Source organism: Artemia sp. Qi Xiang Cuo, chromosome 7 (assembly GCF_049724085.1).
Source record: "Artemia sp. Qi Xiang Cuo chromosome 7, ASM4972408v1, whole genome shotgun sequence".
NCBI classification, from domain to species: Eukaryota; Metazoa; Arthropoda; class Branchiopoda; order Anostraca; family Artemiidae; genus Artemia; species Artemia sp. Qi Xiang Cuo.
This window is the reverse complement of record NC_142800.1, coordinates 14340051-14356257: the sequence shown is the minus strand read 5'-3', so window position 1 is coordinate 14356257 and position 16207 is coordinate 14340051. Positions and strand designations below refer to the sequence as shown.

The 16207-nt window shown below is 34.4% G+C and overlaps 1 protein-coding gene across 4 annotated transcripts in view; it reads left to right on the top strand.

The window, feature by feature from the left end:
* scat (VPS54 subunit of GARP complex scat) overlaps window positions 1-16207 on the top strand; it is a 124808-nt gene that overhangs the window by 40527 nt on the left and 68074 nt on the right. For all 4 annotated transcript variants that reach the window (XM_089091392.1, XM_089091390.1, XM_089091391.1 and 1 more), the window contains exons 9-11: window positions 2766-2930; window positions 7579-7682; window positions 10999-11260. In XM_089091392.1, coding sequence (XP_088947518.1) covers window positions 2766-2930; window positions 7579-7682; window positions 10999-11260 — 531 coding nt within the window. The remainder of the gene's footprint in view (window positions 1-2765; window positions 2931-7578; window positions 7683-10998; window positions 11261-16207) is intronic.

Below are 16207 nucleotides of genomic sequence, written 5' to 3'. Positions count from 1 at the left end.
TCTACCGTCGTTCTCTGAGGGTGCCAGTCACAGTTGTCGTGTCATTTTACGGATGGACTGGTTTATCATCTTCTGTGATCAGTATATGTTCAATATTAGTCGGAGAGATGAGTTTTCAAAAGCTGACTCTTCTTGCTTGCTCGTTATTTAGGTGCCATATTTCTGCGGCGTAGGGCAACACTAGCATAACATTGCTGTTGAATAGGCATAGCTTCAGACGTAGGGAAAGTTTTCTTGATCTTTAGACTTGACATAGTTTGTTGAAGTCGCCATTTGCTCGCCTATTCTGGTGAGCACCTATTTCACTGTCGAACCAGTGTTCTTCATAGGTATTTGCAATGGACAGCTTGTTCAACATATTTGTCGCCATATTTAATGGATAAAGGAAAGTCACTTGTTGCCATGCATCTGGGCTTTTCTGCATTCACCCGCAGACAAAGATGGTTAGCCTTCATCGTAAACTCATCTATTAGGTCTTGTAGCTCTTTTTTATATGGCTCAAACAGTGTTGTGTCGTCTGCAACGTCGTTGACCTGAACTTCTGTTCTTAATCTACTGCCTCATGAACCTATACTCCGCACTATGTAATTGATTATTATCATAAAAAGTAATGGTGACATTATACATTCCTGTTTTACTCCTGACAAGATCTGAAGAAATGAGTTTGGCCTTATGGTGTCTTGACGCACCATTCGCTAACCAGGTACATGGTGATGATAATTGTTACTATTTTCTTAGGGATTCTTCTCTTTGTCTTTTCTTAGCCTCCTCTTAGCCTGCAAAGATCATATAAATCTTTGGACCCCACTCTCTGTTTTCTTCAGTCAGAAGTCTAAGCATGAATATAAGGTCTATGCATGAGCGGCTCGGCCGAAAGCCATAATCTTCATCTCAGAGGTGCTGATCGATTTGTGTGCGGATCCTCTATAGGGTGATATGCGAGAGCATCTTCCCAGGTATTGATAATAGACTTGTATCCCGGTATTTGGCAGGCACGGTAGCTTACCGGTTTTGAATATCCTGGTAAGTGTTCTACGTTTCCTATATGATGGTAGCTGTTGTCTAAATCAGAGTGTAGGGCAAAGGCCAAAGGAAGATCATCACCTCATCTCTGCATGTATGCAGTCCAGTCCGAGCGATTTTCTGTTTTTCAGTTTTTTCGCTGCTGCTTAGATCCCACTGACTGAAGGTGGATCTGTGCTGATATTTAGGAAGAAGATGGGAATACCTAAAATGCTAGAGGGCTCTTCTGAAGGGGCCTCTGCAGTAAATTTTGAAGTGTTGTGTTGCCCATGTGAAGTGTTGTGTTGCCCAGTGAAGTGTTGCCCATGCTTTGCTACAATATGTTCTGTTACCGGCATCCCCGACAAATTTGGCTGCTCTGTCCTACAACTTATTCATAAAAATAAAAAAGTGTTTAAGGCATTTGGGCAAATCTCTCAATGCCTTTTTTTATTATTCTGTGTTTCCGGGTCGATTTTTTGAATGATTGACATAATTATGAATTGGTAAATTTTAGCTGGAAGATCCCTTGAAATAAAAATCCACCCTCGAAAGTATATTGAGAATTTAGCCTTGTTTGCCTCTTTTTCAAATTCTTGATCCGCATGTCTAAGACTCTAGGCAGGCATGCCTTTCCAAAAACTAACCTGACAAGTATGTGTCCAATAAGAGAGTCATTCATACTCCTGCCATTTACCCATGCCCCAGCCATGTAAACATTGGCCTCTCAATTACTTGGACTATCTGTCTTGGCTTTTCTCTGTCTACAATTACTCAGCCCAGTCTTGATGCAACCTATGCAACCTATTGCCCAAAATACTTGATAACTTCAATTCAATATATATATATTCAATATATATTGAATATATACATATTCAATATGTATATATATATATATATATATACACACACACACATATATATATATATATATATATATATATATATATATATATATATATATATATATATATATATATATATATATATATATATATATATATATATATATATATATATATATATATATATATATATATATATATATATATATATATATATATATATATATATATATATATATATATATATATATATATATATATATATATATATATATATATATATATATATATATATATATATATATATATACATATATATATATATATATATATATATATATATATATATATATATATATATATATATATATATATATATATATATATATATATATATATATATATATATATATATATATATATATATATATATATATATATATATATATATATATATATATATATATATATATCCCTCCACCTGAAAAAGATGACTCGTAGTTTATCTATTTCTCTTTGAGTCCGTCCTGGATGATTCCTATATTGATGTGTAATCCTTTTCTTTTCATTGTTCTGTTTCTGTTGAAAGGCATTACTTATGTTTAATATTTTGCATAATTTAGCTTATGTATATAAAACCTCTAATCTTATTTGATTTTGTGGCATTATAAAAGGGGATCACATATGTCAAATGAATCAGTCTGATTTTAAATATTTATTACAGTCATTGAGTTTCTGGTTGTTCTTTTATTTATTGTTCTTTATATGTTCTTTAGCATCTTTGGACCACGAGTCGAAAAAAATTGTCGAAATACCTACTTATTCTTTTTCTATTGTGTTTTACTTGCTGAAAATTTATCACATCAGTTTTTGTCTGTTACGGCTTTCTCAGTTTTACATCTATAATTAATTTTTCAGCTTTCCATTGAAGCAGTTCGTGATGTCGAAATGGATTCAAGTAGAAAAGAGATTAGTCAAGAAGTTCCTTTAGCTGAACAGCTCAAAAAGCTTTCATTCGCCAGTTGGATGGCTTTTATGAACGAAGTTACCAGGTCTATTCTTGTCTTTTTTAAAAGGGTTAAGGTAAGTAAGATGTAAATCTAGTCGACACTCTAAATGAAAATTAAAGTTTCGTTCCACCATAATTTATGTGCCATGGCAACTGACATATTACTCGGTCAAATGCGGCTATGCAAACAGCGTTGTGTAGCTTGGTTTTTGCATAACTTGTAGTCTATTCCTGAAACTGAGCAAGATCAATCAATTGATTCATTCCAGTTTGTCCTCTCTAAATTGTTTTTCAGAGGTTTAAAGTCTTTTCTTTCAAATGTGGTATATCCTCTTTTTTCTTTGCATCCGTTTTATTTCGTTACATCTGCAATATTCTATTCCTCTGCAAACCAAGATTAGAATATTAGAAGGTACAGTGATGACAGTGGTCAAATATGGCCCTGAAGCATGGGTGCTCCGAAAAGCAGATGAAGATTTGCTAGATGTTTTCTAGAGAAATTGCTTAAGGATTGTTCTGGGTACCCGGCTGACTGACCGTATTTCGGGCAATAGGCTGTACGAAAAATGTGGTTCAATACCGTTCTCTAGGGCTATAATGAAAGAAAGGTTGAGGTGGCTTGGGCACGTTGTGCGGATGAAGGTTGTGCGGATGATTTCTCTCTTAAATTTTGTGAATAATTTTCGTAGAACTAACTTCATAAGAAAAAATAAACAAGCGAAATCGGCCTTATTACAATGGGAAGAATATGTGGATAAGATCTCGTATCTCTTGCTCAAGTAAAAATCCTGAAATGTCAGTTCTAGCTATTTCTTATTAGCGTTCTATGTCTCTAAACTAATTTGGATCTATAGACTTTGAAAATCGTAGTTATTTGTGGGAAAATGATGCAAGGTTATATACCAGTTCCCAAAACTGAAAAATGTGGTTTTGACTTTAAACAAACACAGTTAAAAACTAAGAAATGAATATAAAGATGACAAACGGGTCAGTAAATGAAAACTAAAAATACGGTCAGTCAGCCGGGTATCCAGAATAATCCTTAAGCAATTTCTCTGGAAAACATCTAGCAAATCTTCATCTGCTTTTCGGAGCACCCATGCTTCAGGGCCATATTTGACCACTGTCATCACTGTAGCTTCTAATATTCTAATCTTGGTTTGCAGACTTACCTCCCTATTCTTCCAAACTTTTTTTTAACTGTGAAAAAAAACACCCTGAGCCTTGGCTATTCTACTTTTAACATCTTCACTGCTCCCACCATCTTTACTAATAATACTACCAAGGTAAGTGAAGCTGCCCACATGATCGATCTTTTCATCACCCAACGTCACCTTTTCATCTTCACTTATTCCTAGCCTTAGTGACTTAGTCTTATTAATATTAAATCTGAAGCCTATTCCAGCACCCTGAACTCACAAAACCTCTGAAACTTCATTCATTTTGCTCACACTATCATATAGGATGCTTAAATCGTCAACGTAATCTAAGCCCAGGAGACTTTTTCCACCCCATTTGATTCCGTGTTCTCCCATTGCCTTTACTGTGCTCCTTAAAGCAAAGTCCATCAAAATAATCCATGTAAATGGGGATAGAACACAACCCTGCTTAACTCCTGATTTAATACAAAACCAGCTGCTAACCTCATTTCCTACCTTAACCGCAGCAGTGTTATTCCCGTACATAGCACTAATCACTTTAATGTATTTGTCTGGTATACCATACAAGGATAAAACCTTTACTAAAGCTTATCTATCATCAGAATCGAACGCTTGTTCACAATCTATAAAACTGAGGACCAAAGGTGTTTGAAAACTCAGGCACTTGTCAATTATTAGCCTAAGAGTGAAAATTTGGTCGACACATCCTCTACCGTTTCTAAAACCGCGCTTTCTTCTCTTAAAACTTTGTCTACGGCATCTCTCAGTCTAAAAAGTAGAATATCACTAAGTAATTTACTACCTACAGAGACCAGACTATTGCCTCGATAATTACCACACTCACTTTTCTCACCTTTCTTATAAAGTGACTTAATTAAGGTTTTCCTAAAATCATTAGGTACTTCCCCTTTTTCAAAAAGCATATTCATAATCTTCAATAATTATTTTTAACCTCAGATCCACCATATTTAAGAAACTCATTTACCACCCTATCACCACCTGGAGCCTTATTTGTATTTAATCCTTTTAGTACTGTTGCTAATTCCTCCTCACAAAACAAATCTTCCTTCACATCCAAGGTATCACAAACTTTTTCATTTTCCTCTATATCTTTTCCTATAACTCTATTTCGGTTAAGCAAATTCTCAAAATGTTCGGCCCGTCTCTTTTTAGTTTTCTCCTTATCGCTAATTGCAGCCCCATTCCTATCTTTAACTGGGCCAAGTCTGGATTGACTAGTCCCTCTCAATTTGTTAACATGCCAGTAAAATATTTTACTATTATGCCGTCTAGCTTCCGAGGATCTTCCAGATCCTCGGCAATTTTATCCATGGCCTCCATTTCACACCTCCTTAGTTCATATTTTAATGCTTTCTCCACTTTCTTTACATTACTTTTGTTTTCATATGATCTATCACTCAGATAATTATTGCATAAGTCCTTTCTTTTTTCTATTAAACATAAAGCTTTTTCACTAATATTCTTAGCTGCAGTTCTAGCTTTCTTCCCTTAGACACCTTCAGCAACTTCACAAATTATTTTTCAAAAATTATTCCGACCGTCATCCACATTATAAAATTTTAAACTCTTAAGTTTAGTATCCAACTGTTCCTGGAAATTTTCTCTCAAATTCTCATCCTGGAGTCTACCAACATCATAACTTCCCGGGGGTAGTTACCCTTCCGATATTTCAGCTTTAATTTTGAAGATAGTTTAGTTTTTTGTGTAGTTCTATTTTGTTAGTATGTTTTATTATGTTTTATTATTATATATTTTTTAGTATTAGTATGTATTATTATGTTATTATTATATATTACTATATATAGTATTATTACTATTTTATTAGTTTTTATTAGTTTTATTTTATATACAACTGAATGGATACGCTTGAATGTAACATGAATATATTTACCAATCACGAAATAACATCTGGACGTATCCTTTAACCTTGAGTCGAACTCTTAGCCATAAAGTGATGATTGAGCGTATCGGCTCTTATGTTGATGCTGTTAAACCATAGCCTGCAACGACAGCTGATGTTGTGTTGGCAGTAGCAAGTAAAAATTCTTGTACCCCTGATTAGCCGAACTACGTCGCACAATCTTCATATTTTATCTGGAAGGACGTATTTTTTGCCGATTCTGTCTGGGCCTAGAGTAATGGCAAAAAAAAAAGAAAACAAAATTATCCATATGCTTTCAAAATACTTTACATACAATTGTTTTTTTTTTAGCCCCGCCCCGGAAAACTTTGATTTCCCTCTTCCCCTGAACTGTTCAGTTTATGTATTTTTTTTTGGGGGGTGGGGGTGGAGAAGGGTTCATCTATTAAAACAACTTTTTGGAATACTCGCTTATGCTCCTGTGTTTTAGCATTTTATTCTTTCTGACAACTAGAAAGTTAGAAATCTTTCCTAACTAAGAAAGCTAGAAAATTAGTATTTTCAATGTTTTCGATCTTGCAGTCTTCGTCAAGTCAATCTTTTCAACATGTAAATGTTGAATTTTGATCTATGAAAAACATTTTCAGTAGCAGAAAAATTTAATTTTGGCCCTTATCTATCAAAATAACTTTATTGTATTTTTGATTATACTTTTGTATTTTAATATTTGATTTTACGTGAAAACTTAAGAGTTTGATACTAATTTAGATCAAGTCCATCTTATCAACGTAGTCATAATACTGATACTTCAACATGACAATCATTTGTGTTTTCTAGTTTACCTATGAACTTTTTTTCTAAGTCATTTAATTGCTGAACCATTTCCAGTTGGCTTAAGAGTGAGAAAAATACGACATCTTTTCATACCAAATGTTAGCCAAACCCGCCTGGCTTTATTTTTTTTGTGACTCAGTCTTGCACCAAAATATCAGTGAAGCTACTATACTAAACTTATTATAGCAATTTATTATATTTATTTCTACCAATTATACCAGTACTTATATCAAAAGGTATGTGATGTTGTAGGATTAAAGAAATTATCATTAATCAATCTTTGAATTTTTTTAGCTGATTCTTATTTAATTTATTTTACTAATTCTATGTACTTTTATCTTTGGATATTTATTTCATTTATTTGATTGTCCTGTATTAAATTATGATGTTATGAAAGGTTTAATTTTGTTTTGAATTTTAAATATTTAATTCGCTTAGTTTTTCTTTCTTTGTATTTGCCAAAGTTAAATATCTTTAAAAAGAAAATCCATGATGAGGGGCTGTTCATAAAATTACCACTAAGATAACTGATCCGATTCTTACCGAAAAATTTGTTATTATATAAAATTTGTTGTATAAAATTATGCAAATTATACGAAATAAATTATACTCAAGTCAAATAAGTTTTTGATTTAACTTTATGTTAAAATACTAAATCAGATTTAGGCTAATTTTCTTGAAAATAAACTACCAGTTAATTATAGCAATAGAATTATACTTATTGTATCGAAAGCTATCTGCTGTTGCGTGATTGCAAAATATGTTATTAATTATCAAGGTTTTTATTTAGCTTTTATTTTTTCACTTTCTTTTTGCCAAGGTTAAACACTCCTTTTTTATTTCAAGAAAGTCCATGATGCTGTTCATAAAATCACCGCTGAAACCACTGAACCTAGTCATATTTTAGAAGTTGACACTATTACACCTGATGTAACTGAAGTTGAAATTGTGTAAGCCCCGTATTTTTATTATTATTTAGTCTTTATTTTATCTTTGTTTCTATGTATGAGTGAAGGTAAAACACTAGTTGGAAAGAAATATGTTTGTATAATATCCATCGACTGAAACATGTCTAGTTCTTGTATTTAGGGATTCCTAATCGTGCATAACTATCACAACGCTCAGTTAGTTCTTTGACCATTTACAGTTCGACCAAAAAAATGTTATTTGGCCTGGGGAAATTACCTTTTTGAATGTCAAACCGCTCAGTAAGTTTTTGATGATTTACAATTCGACCAAAATATATTTGATTTGGTCTGGGGAAATTTGTAGTTGTAAAATTAGTGTGGTTTTAAGTGTCTGATTGCAGTTCCTGACAGAAAAAAGATTATAAAGCCTGAAGAAAAGTGCTAAGTGTCGCCATTCACTAAATGCTGTTGAAGTTTTTTTTTCTGCTCATATTGATAAACCTTTGTTTAAACCTTTGGATCTTAAAACGAGTTACAAATTAATTGAATATTCAAATCAAACATAAAGCGTACAAAAAAATTACTAGAAACAGAAGTTTGCCTACTTCCTCCTCGCCCTCCTTAACCGTAGAAACTCCAAAGCCAATTGCGTTATTGTGTTTCATTGGAAACAATATATATTTTGAACAGTGTGCTTTAATTTTTCAAAATATCTTAAAAAATAAAACACAAAACACTGTAATAGTCAAAATGACCGGAAAGAACCAATGAAAACAAGCTGATTATTCAATATATAATTATATTAATTCCTGGAAGTCTCAGCAATTTAATATTTTGTCGAACAGTAATTTTTTTTTTTTTTTATAATTTCATAGTTAAGGAAGGGTAAAGGGGGCAGTAGCCAAACTTCTACTTGTGGTAATCTTTGTTAGTTTTAAGTTTGACTTAAATACTCAATTTAATTTCTACTAAATTAAAGTAGGTAAAGTATTGGTGTCTTTTATTTATCTATTTCAGGATCTGTTGTCTTTATGTTCGATATGATCATTTACTTATTCTACTCCGTTTGCGTCGTTATGTTCGTTTGGGTTTTAATTTCTGGTCGTTTTTTGGTCGTTTTGAGTTTGAATTATTATCGGATTTCTTTTAGTCTCTTTAGTTTTCCTTGAAAAACTTGTTTTTCGAAGGTTTATCTTTTTGGATGAATTGTTGTTTTTTTTAATCGCCAAATTTTATTATTGGTTAATATAGTAAACGTTTTTACAGTTTTTCAGGTCTTCGGGTTAAGAATTAAAATACCTTGCTCAAATTTAGACTTTTCAGTTGCATAAGGTGATCTGAAAATACTACATATGAATGGAAAAAGAATAGTTTTTTAGATGTCTTTCATAAGCCCTTTTTGCAACCTGGATGCAAATAGTGTCCTTTGATTTATTTCAATATCCCCTTAATTTTTCAACAAAATGCCATTACCCATTCGTGAGGTATTGAAAATACTCCCTTTTGACAGCTGAAATGGACATAGTGTCTTTCAATCGAGTTCAACATCCCCTTGAACGTTTTTAAAAGTTTCAACTCAAAACCCTTTGCTATTCCTAAGATATTACACACACCATTTTAACAAACTGATTGTACGTAGTATCTTTTTATTCACTTAAACATCCCTTGAAATTTTCAAATAAATACCATTAAACCATCCCGAAGTATTGTAGATAAGCCCTTTTGATAACTGGGATGCACCTAGTTGTATTTTTATTAAGTTTAATATTCCCCTGGACGTGCCCTGAAATTTTCAACTTAATGCTCTCAGTCGTTCCTTAGATGTTGCAGATATGTCTTTTTGATAAACTGGATGCACATAGTGTCTTTTATTTAGTTCAACTAATCCCTCAACACTCCTCAAAGTTTCATCTTAATAATCTTGGCCTTATCGGATACACCCGGAATAATTTACAATCCTTGCGCTGGGAGCTGTCAGAAGCATGGCACCCCTGGATGTATAGTTATTAGACCTTTGGACTATTTTGGACAAAGCGACTCTTTAGATCAGTATTAAGTAGAGGGGGCATCTAGAAAGTTCAAGCCGGGCTGGTTGCCTTCCGATCACTCTTCGACATACCCTTCAATATACCCTGTAAGTTTCAACATAATACCCTCAGCCGTTCCTTGGATATTGCTGATATGCCATTTTGACAACCAGCAGGCACTTAGTGTGTTTTGATTGTTTTGACATCCCTCTCAAAATTTCTTTAAGTTCTACCTTAATACCCATAGCTTTTTTGGAGACCCAAGATCAAACAGGTCTCTTTTTCCTAATAAAAAACCTTATATATAGACAATTGTCAACTTGTATAACTTGTAGTCCTTGTCTCGGGACTGTGGGGAGCCATGTCAAACCCGCAGGAATAGTTATTTGATCTTGAAATTATTTTACCCCGGGAGCTAGAGGGTGAGGGGTTTCAACCCCGGAGGCATAGTTATTTGGCCTTTGGGCTATTTTAAACAAAATAGCTATATCGAAATTTTATTGGAAGTCTTTGGGGGAAAAGGAGCGTGGAAGGGGGTCCGGTTGGCTTCCGATCACTTTTGACTCTTATAAAAACGCTACTAGAACTTTCATTTCCCAATCGAATGAGCCCCCTCGGAAGTTTACATGAGTACCCTTTCCATATGGATGGGCTCTAAAAAAACAATAATAAAAGTACATCGAAACCTTGTGGCTCTTACTTACTATAGATTATAAATATTAAGTTATCCAATTTGCATATAAGGCAATAATATAGTCATAACAATATAAGGTGAGACATTTTAATCCGCATTAATTATTCGACCGTCAAATAGGGAACATAGAAAGGCAAGTATGTGCGGTAAATGTTTTGTATCTATCAGAAGAATCTTCATAAGATACAGTTTTATGGCACTAAAATTAAGGATATCAATGCACGTGTCAGTCTGTTGAGACATCAATTCGAAAATGTGGTATTATTAAGTAGTATTTTAGCTACTTTTGGCCTTGTCATGAAGGTTTTCCCTGTCCCCCATATCCTTCATTTTTTTTTTTTTTTTTTTTTTTTTTTTTTTTTTTTTTTTTAAGGAAAAATCCGTTCACATGAATGCAAAAACAGTGCAAAAATGGCCCGTCAGACTTTCTTTTAGACTCCAAACCATTTTTATCAGCCGAAAGATTGTTTTTGCTGTGCATTGAAATTAACCATACTGAAAGTAATATTGAGCAGAAAATGCTGCTTTATTGCTCCTCAGTTCTATTCCTGGTTATCCCGAATGTTCTTTTTACAACTTGAAATAAAATATATGTTTACTTATGTCTGCGCGTTCATTAAATAGCGTTTAATTGCAGACAGCCCTCAGAAATTCATTTAAGCCAAAAAGAAAGAGAAAATTTGAGAGACAGTCTACACGATCTGATAATCACAGTCTCTGACGCAGCCCATGAAAAGTGTGCAAAGTACCTTGTGGCCAGAACCAAACTCGGGCTGTTAGAACGGCTGGATTCAGTGGAATTTATTAGTTTAGGAAAACTTGTTGAAGAATTTGGTAGTGAAACTGAGAAAGTTCTTGAACGGAGGCCTAATGCGCTACGAATGTGCTTTCAAGGACAGGTATTTCTTTCTTTTTTCCTTTTTTGACAAGATGCAATTAAGAGATTAATGCTGGAAAATAGAGATGAGTAGAGTGGTAGATAGAGCGAGAGGGAGGATAAGAGATGAGAATTAAAATTGAATAATATATTGCGTGCAACCATGGATATTGGAAAAAGAATAGGGGCTATTTCCTTACTAGTCATAGACATAGACATATACATGGACATAGACATTGACACAGACATAGACATAGACATAGACATAAAAATAGATATAGACATAAACATAGACATAGTCGTAGACATAGACATATACATAGACATAGACTGATATAGATATAGACTGAAAAAATACAAATGAATGTGCATTGTCAGTTTAATATACGTATACTGATATTTAGTAATCAAAATTTTAATATTGTTTTATTTATTAAAGTTATAAAAGTAAAAACATTTATATTTTTTCAGTAAAGTGCAAATTATATTCTGGCCTTGGGAAGGTTTATGGGTTTTGAGCCCAACTTATGTTATTCTCTGCTCATTTTCAGTTTGACTCGGTTATTTATTGTAATTACTGTTCGTTTTGGGTTTCATTTATTTATCGATGCTGATTTGTGGTAGTTTCATTCTTGATAGATTATCTGATTTTTTTTTGCTCATTTTTTGTTTAATGGAGTTCTTTACTTTTCTTTGAAAAACTTATTGTGGAAAAAGATTGTTTAACTAATTTCTGTTCATTTTATATTGACAAAGTCTTTTGAGGGAAATAGAAAATACTACTTTAAATCTTTTAGTTTTTTTTAAGAATTTAGAGTTTGGCCTGCTATTTGTATGCTGGAGAAAAATTTTCAGTAATTTTAACAACATACACCCTTTTAAAAATCTGGACACAAATAGTAGTGTTGAATTTAGTTTTATACTTCCTCTAGTTGACCTGAAATGGAAAACTTGATACCATTCGCAAAAAAAATCTGTTTACTTTCTTTGATAACTTGGATACACTTACGCTATTTTGATTTGGTTAAATTTTAAGAGCAGAAGTAGCCCCGAAAGTCTGAACATAATACCCTCAATCGTTCTTGGGATACTGCTGAGATGCCTTATTGAGAATTAGCATTAACACAGTGCATTTTGATTTAATCTTAAGGAAAAATTTTGTTTTTAAACATAAGGGGCAATTGGGAGGGTGGGCGTGGGAGGGGGATTAGTTGCCCTCCAATCATTTTTGACTATTAAAAAGGGTACCAGCCCTTTCTATTTTCAATCGAATGAGCCCTTTTCGAAGTTCCCACGACATATCCTTCGATACGAAGTGCCCTGGTCTAAACATCAACAACAACAAAAAATCATACATTATACCCACGTCGATCTTTTCTATAAACATGTCAAGCCTTTCAATCACTTTCGACTATTAAAAAGGGCACTAGGCCTTTCGATTTCCAATCGAATGAGCCCTTTGTGAAACGACAATGCTTTCTATAAACACCTTATATGCCACCAGGGCATAAATTACAACCCTTGCCCTAAGGGCTGTTAGGGCGGTTGTCATCCTCTAAGACCTAACTTCCAGAGCTTTCAACTACGTTAAACAAAATGGGTATCTCAAAATTTTGATTGGAGGTGTTTCGGGAAAAGGTGGGCGTGAGAGGGGCGTTAGTCACTCTCCAATCACTTTCATCTATTAAAAAAGGCACTAGCCCTTTCAATTTCCGATCAAATGAGCCCTTTTGAAGTTTCTACGGCAACACTTTCAGTAAAAACCTTATATGCCCCCAGACCATAACTTAGAACTCTTGCCCTGAGGGCTGGGGGGAGGGGGGGGTTCATTGTCAAAGACCTAATTTCTAGATCTTTCGACTAGTTTGAATAACATGGCTATCTGAAAATTTTGATTGGATGCGTTTGGACGAAGGGTGGGCGTGAGAGGGGGGTTAGTTACCCTCCATCACTTTCGACTATTAAAAAGGGCACTAACCCTCTCAATTTCCAATTGAATGATCCCCTTTTGAAGTTTTATGACAACTCTATCTATAAAAACTTTATATGCCCCCAGGCCATAACTTACAACCTTTGCACTGGGGGCTCTGGGGGGTTTGTCATCCTTAAATACATAATTTCCAGAACTTTCAACAACGTTGAACAAAATGGCTATCTCTAAAATGTGATTGAATGTTTTTGGGGAAATGGTGGGCGTGAGAGGGGGGTTAATTACTCTCCACTCACTTTCGACTATTAAAAAGGGCAATTTCAGTTTCCAATCAAATGAGCGCTTTTTGAAATTTCTACAACTTTCTATATAAACCTTATATGCCCCCAGGGAACAACTTACAACCCTTGCACTGAGGATTCTGAGGGGGTTATCATCCTAAAAGACCTAATTTACAGAACTTTCAGCTACGTTGAACAAAATTGGTGTCTCAAACTGTTGATTGGATGTGTTTGGGGAAATGTTGGGCGTTAGAGGGGAGTTAGTCGCTCTCCAATCACATTCAACTATTAAAAAAAGCACTAGCCCTTTCAATTTTCAATTGAATGAGCCCTTTTGAAGTTTCTACGACAGCGCTTTCGATAAAAACCTTATATGCCCCCAGGGTATAACTTACAACCTTTGCCCCGAGGGCTGTGGTGGGGGGGGGGGGGGTTGTCATCCTTAAATACCTCATGTCCGAAACTTTCAACTACGTTGAATAAAATGACTATCTAAAAATTTTGATTGGATGTGTTTGGGGAAAAGGGGGGTGTGAGAAGGGGGTTAGTTGCCTCAGATCACTTTCGACTATTAAAAAGGGCACTAGCCCTTTCAATTTTCAATTGAATGAGCCCTTTTGAAGTTTCTACGACAGCGCTTTCTATAAAAACCTTATATGCCCCCAGGGTATAACTTACAACCTTTGCCCCGAGGGCTGTGGTGGGGGGGGGGGGGTTGTCATACTTAAATACCTCATTTACGAAACTTTCAACTACGTTGAAAAAAATGACTATCTAAAAATTTTGATTGGATGTGTTTGGGGAAAAGGGGGGTGTGAGAAGGGGGTTAGTTGCCTCAGATCACTTTCGACTATTAAAAAGGGCACTAGCCCTTTGAATTTCCAATCGAATGAGCCTTTTTTGTAGTTTCAACGACAACGCCTTCTATAAAAACCTTATGTGCCCTCACTGCATACCTTATAACATTTCACTGAAGACTGCGGGGGAGTGTCCTGCTCAAAGGTATAATTTCCTGAACTTTAAACTGCGTGGAAATTTATAAGAAAAGCCAAATGATGTTGTTCTAATTTTCAGTAAAGGAGATGCTAAACATAAAACACCAAACAAACAAAAGGCAAATGATGTTGTACTAAAAGATGTTCTGCTAATTTTCAACAAAGGAGATGCTAAACATAAAAATGTCAAATAGGGGAACGCCAAATGAAGTCGTACTAAATGATGTTTTGCTAATTTTGAACAAAAGAGATGCTAAAAATTCGACGATGCGCCAAATGATGCTGTGCCAATTTTCAGGAAAGGAGATGCTAAACAGGAAACGAATGATGTACTAAATGATGTTGTGCTAGTTTTCAGCAGACTACGTTTTCAACTACGTTGAATAAAATGACTATCTAAAAATTTTGATTGGATGTGTTTGGGGAAAAGGGGGGTGTGAGAAGGGGGGTAGTTGCCTCAGATCACTTTCGACTATTAAAAAGGGCACTAGCCCTTTGAATTTCCAATCGAATGAGCCTTTTTTGTAGTTTCTACGACAACGCCTTCTATAAAAACCTTAGGTGCCCTCACTGCATAACTTATAACATTTCACTGAAGACTGCGGGGGAGTGTCCTGCTCAAAGGTATAATTTCCTGAACTTTAAACTGCGTGGAAATTTATAAGAAAAGCCAAATGATGTTGTTCTAATTTTCAGTAAAGGAGATGCTAAACATAAAACACCAAACAAACAAAAGGCAAATGATGTTGTACTAAAAGATGTTTTGCTAATTTTCAGCAAAGGAGATGCTAAACATAAAAATGTCAAATAGGGGAACGCCAAATGAAGTCGTACTAAATTATGTTTTGCTAATTTTGAGCAAAAGAGATGCAAAAAATATGATGATGCGCCAAATGATGCTGTGCTAATTTTCAGCAAAGGAGATGCTAAACATAAAAACGCCAAATGATGTTGTGCTAATTCTCAGTGAAGGAGATGTTAAACATAAAAACGCCAAACATTGGAACGGCAAATGATGTTGTACTAAATTATATTGTGCCAATTTTCAGCAAAGGAGATGCTAAACATAAAAAGGCCAAATAGGGGAACCCCAATTGACGTCGTACTAAATGATATTCTGCTAATTTTGAGCAAATGAGATGCTAAAAATATACTGATGCGCCAAATGATGCTGTGCTAATTTTCAGCAAACTAGATTGTAAACATAAAAACGTCGAATGATGCTGTGCTAATTTTCAGTGAAGGAGATACTAAACATAAACACGCCAAACAAAGGAACGGCAAATAATGTAGTAAATGATGTTGTGCTAGCTTTCAGCAAAGGAGATACTAAACATATGATGTTGCACCAAATGATATTCTGCTAATTTTCAGCATAGAAGATGCTAAACATAAAACCGCCCAATGATGTTATACTAATTTTCAGCGAAGGAGACGTAAAACATAAAAACGCCAAATGATGCTGTGCTAATTTTCAGCAAAGGAGATACTAAACATAAAAACGCCAAATGATTTTGTGCTAATTCTCAGTGAAGGAGATGCTAAACATAAAAAGGCCAAACATAGGAACGGCAAATGTTGTACTAAAAGATGTTTTGCTAATTTTCAGCTAAGAAGATACTAAACATATGAATGCCAAATAGGAGAACGCCAAATGCTGATGTGCCAAATGATGCTGTGCTAATTTTCAGCAAAGGAGATGCTAAACATAAAAACGCCCAATGATGTTATACTAATTATCACCGAAGGAGGCGTAAAACGTA